General features: G+C 40.0%; 1 protein-coding gene across 1 annotated transcript in view; it reads left to right on the top strand.

Moving 5' to 3' along the window:
* Nucleotides 1–1,311, top strand: part of LOC109537355 (transcription initiation factor TFIID subunit 6) — a 4,437-nt gene extending 3,126 nt beyond the window's left edge. Inside the window, exons 6-8 of the mRNA XM_019904025.2 lie at nt 316–629; nt 689–847; nt 902–1,311. Of these exons, the coding sequence (XP_019759584.2) occupies nt 316–629; nt 689–847; nt 902–1,126 (698 nt within the window). The 3' untranslated portion in view covers nt 1,127–1,311. The remainder of the gene's footprint in view (nt 1–315; nt 630–688; nt 848–901) is intronic.
* The last annotated feature ends 729 nt before the right edge of the window (nt 1,312–2,040 follow it).

The raw sequence follows: 2,040 nt of genomic DNA, 5'->3' as shown, positions 1-2,040 counted from the left end.
GTCGCAGGATACTCTCTAGGTGATAGTTCTTGATTACTTTTTGATAAATAATTCGTTCTTATTGCGAAATAGGAGCACTATTTATCAATCTGTAAAGAATCAAAAAGAAGTTTGTAAAAAAAATGAATCCGCCTCAACAATGTAGAACTTATCTACAATTTTTATATACATATAAGTCATCCTTTGAGAATCTGAGCAGTTTCTGGCTGTGATTATTTTATCTTTTTATTGTCTTTGCTTTTATGAAATGGTGGTCATTTCCACATTCGACTCGCAACTTACAGATTGCAAATAATTTCGCTCAATCTTGTTTAGGGGCGAGAATCGAGACCCATTTGGAAGGCAACTTGACGACGAACACGGACAAAACAGCCTCCGGCCACATAAAGCAGCTGCTGATCAAAATAATTGCCCCCATTATAAAAACCATTAGAAATCCCCCGGATAGCTTAGAGGAATATAAGCAGGAGTTCGGATATTTGGGAATATCTTTGCACGCTGCGGTGGTGAAGGCGCGCACACAACCTACTCCTGTTTCCACGGCGGCGTCAGTTGTTTCCACATCTGCGATCACTTCAGTGGGCCAAAGTATTGCTCGCCCCATGACTTCATCAGGAATCGTGCAGCAGGTTAGCATTTCCTACTAACCCACATCATTAACGGATCTAATTTTTCTGATGTCGAGCAGGGCAACCAGCCAACTAGAACTATCGTTATGAGTCAACAGTCGCAAAGGATATCAGTTCAGCAGAATTCGCAACAAAAGGTCGTTTTTATGCCGCAACGGTCGCAGCCAAACACAGCTTCACATCCTCAGTTCAGCCAATCGAACTCCGCAGGAACTACCGTAAGTACTCAACTCCCCCAGTTGCACTTTATTGAGTAATCGAGCCCCTTTCAGGTTGTTAAACTGGTGTCCAGCGGCCAAACAGTCAACCAACCAAAGCTGATACAAAGCCAGTCCCAAAAGCTGGTTGTGATGTCCAACCAAAGTGCATTCTCAACGCATTCGCCTTTGAGTCAGGGCCAAAGCAATATAGTAAAACAAAACTTTATTAATCAGCAACAGATGCAGCAAATGCAACAGTTGCAAACTCAAAAAAGTATCGACGATCTGCCGATTTAGATTTTGAGCATGTCTCCTGAGAGAGTCCTCTTTGAGACTGTGATCTGTGCTTTACAGGATTTTAATCCAGACTAATTTTACAGTCAGGAGTGCTAATTGTTATGTTACAGTATGTAATCGTGCAGTCTGCGCTGAAATATGACGTAATTGTAACTTATCAACTTTTAACTAAAATATTGTTTCTTTATGTGTAATAATTATTTGGAATATCGGGCCCTCGTGTGCACGGTTGACAATACGCTCACCCTAGAAAATTCCTGTTTTAATAGCCTTTTTTTAGGGGCGTTTTGGCAAAAATGCGGATTTCCACCAGTTTGCTCTCATTGAAATTCACTTATCTTCCATAAGAAAACACGTTCTTCTCCTCCCAGAAAAAATTAAGTGGAAACAAAATGTATAGATGGGGCAAATGCGCAAAATTTTATATTGGAACCAGGGGCGGATCCAGCGCATTCTAAAGAGAAGTAAATGGCCTTTTTAGAAAGTGAACCCTCGATAAGGAAATGTTGGCAGTTTTCTCAAAAAATGCTTGAATTCAAGAAGTTTTAAATTTGCGTGGTTTTTTTTTTGAGTTGCAAAATCCACTTGAACATGACGCTGCTTTTTTCGAAGTTTCTCAAGAACCATTCGAGCCACAGAATTCGTTTTGGCATCGTTGAATAGAGAATTGAAAACTCGATTCAGTCGTAACAACGTGGGTGAGAAAATTCGAGTAGTTTTGACCCAGAATGCGAAATTTGAATATCAGATACTTAGGTGTAAGATTATGCCAAAATTCCATGTTTTCCGTCCTGTTTTTGCTCATTTCTCCGAGGCAAAATGAGCAAGAACGCTCATTTGTACATCATTCTAGAGAGAAATAAATGACCTTTTTAAAAAGTGAACCATCGATAAGGAAATGTTGGCAGTTTTCT

This window comes from Dendroctonus ponderosae, unplaced genomic scaffold, assembly GCF_020466585.1.
Source record: "Dendroctonus ponderosae isolate FM_Combo_2020 unplaced genomic scaffold, Dpon_F_20191213v2 Dpon_F_20191213_3, whole genome shotgun sequence".
Taxonomy (NCBI): Eukaryota; Metazoa; Arthropoda; class Insecta; order Coleoptera; family Curculionidae; genus Dendroctonus; species Dendroctonus ponderosae.
The sequence above is the reverse complement of the archived record's forward strand: the minus strand, read 5'-3'. Positions and strand labels throughout refer to the sequence as shown.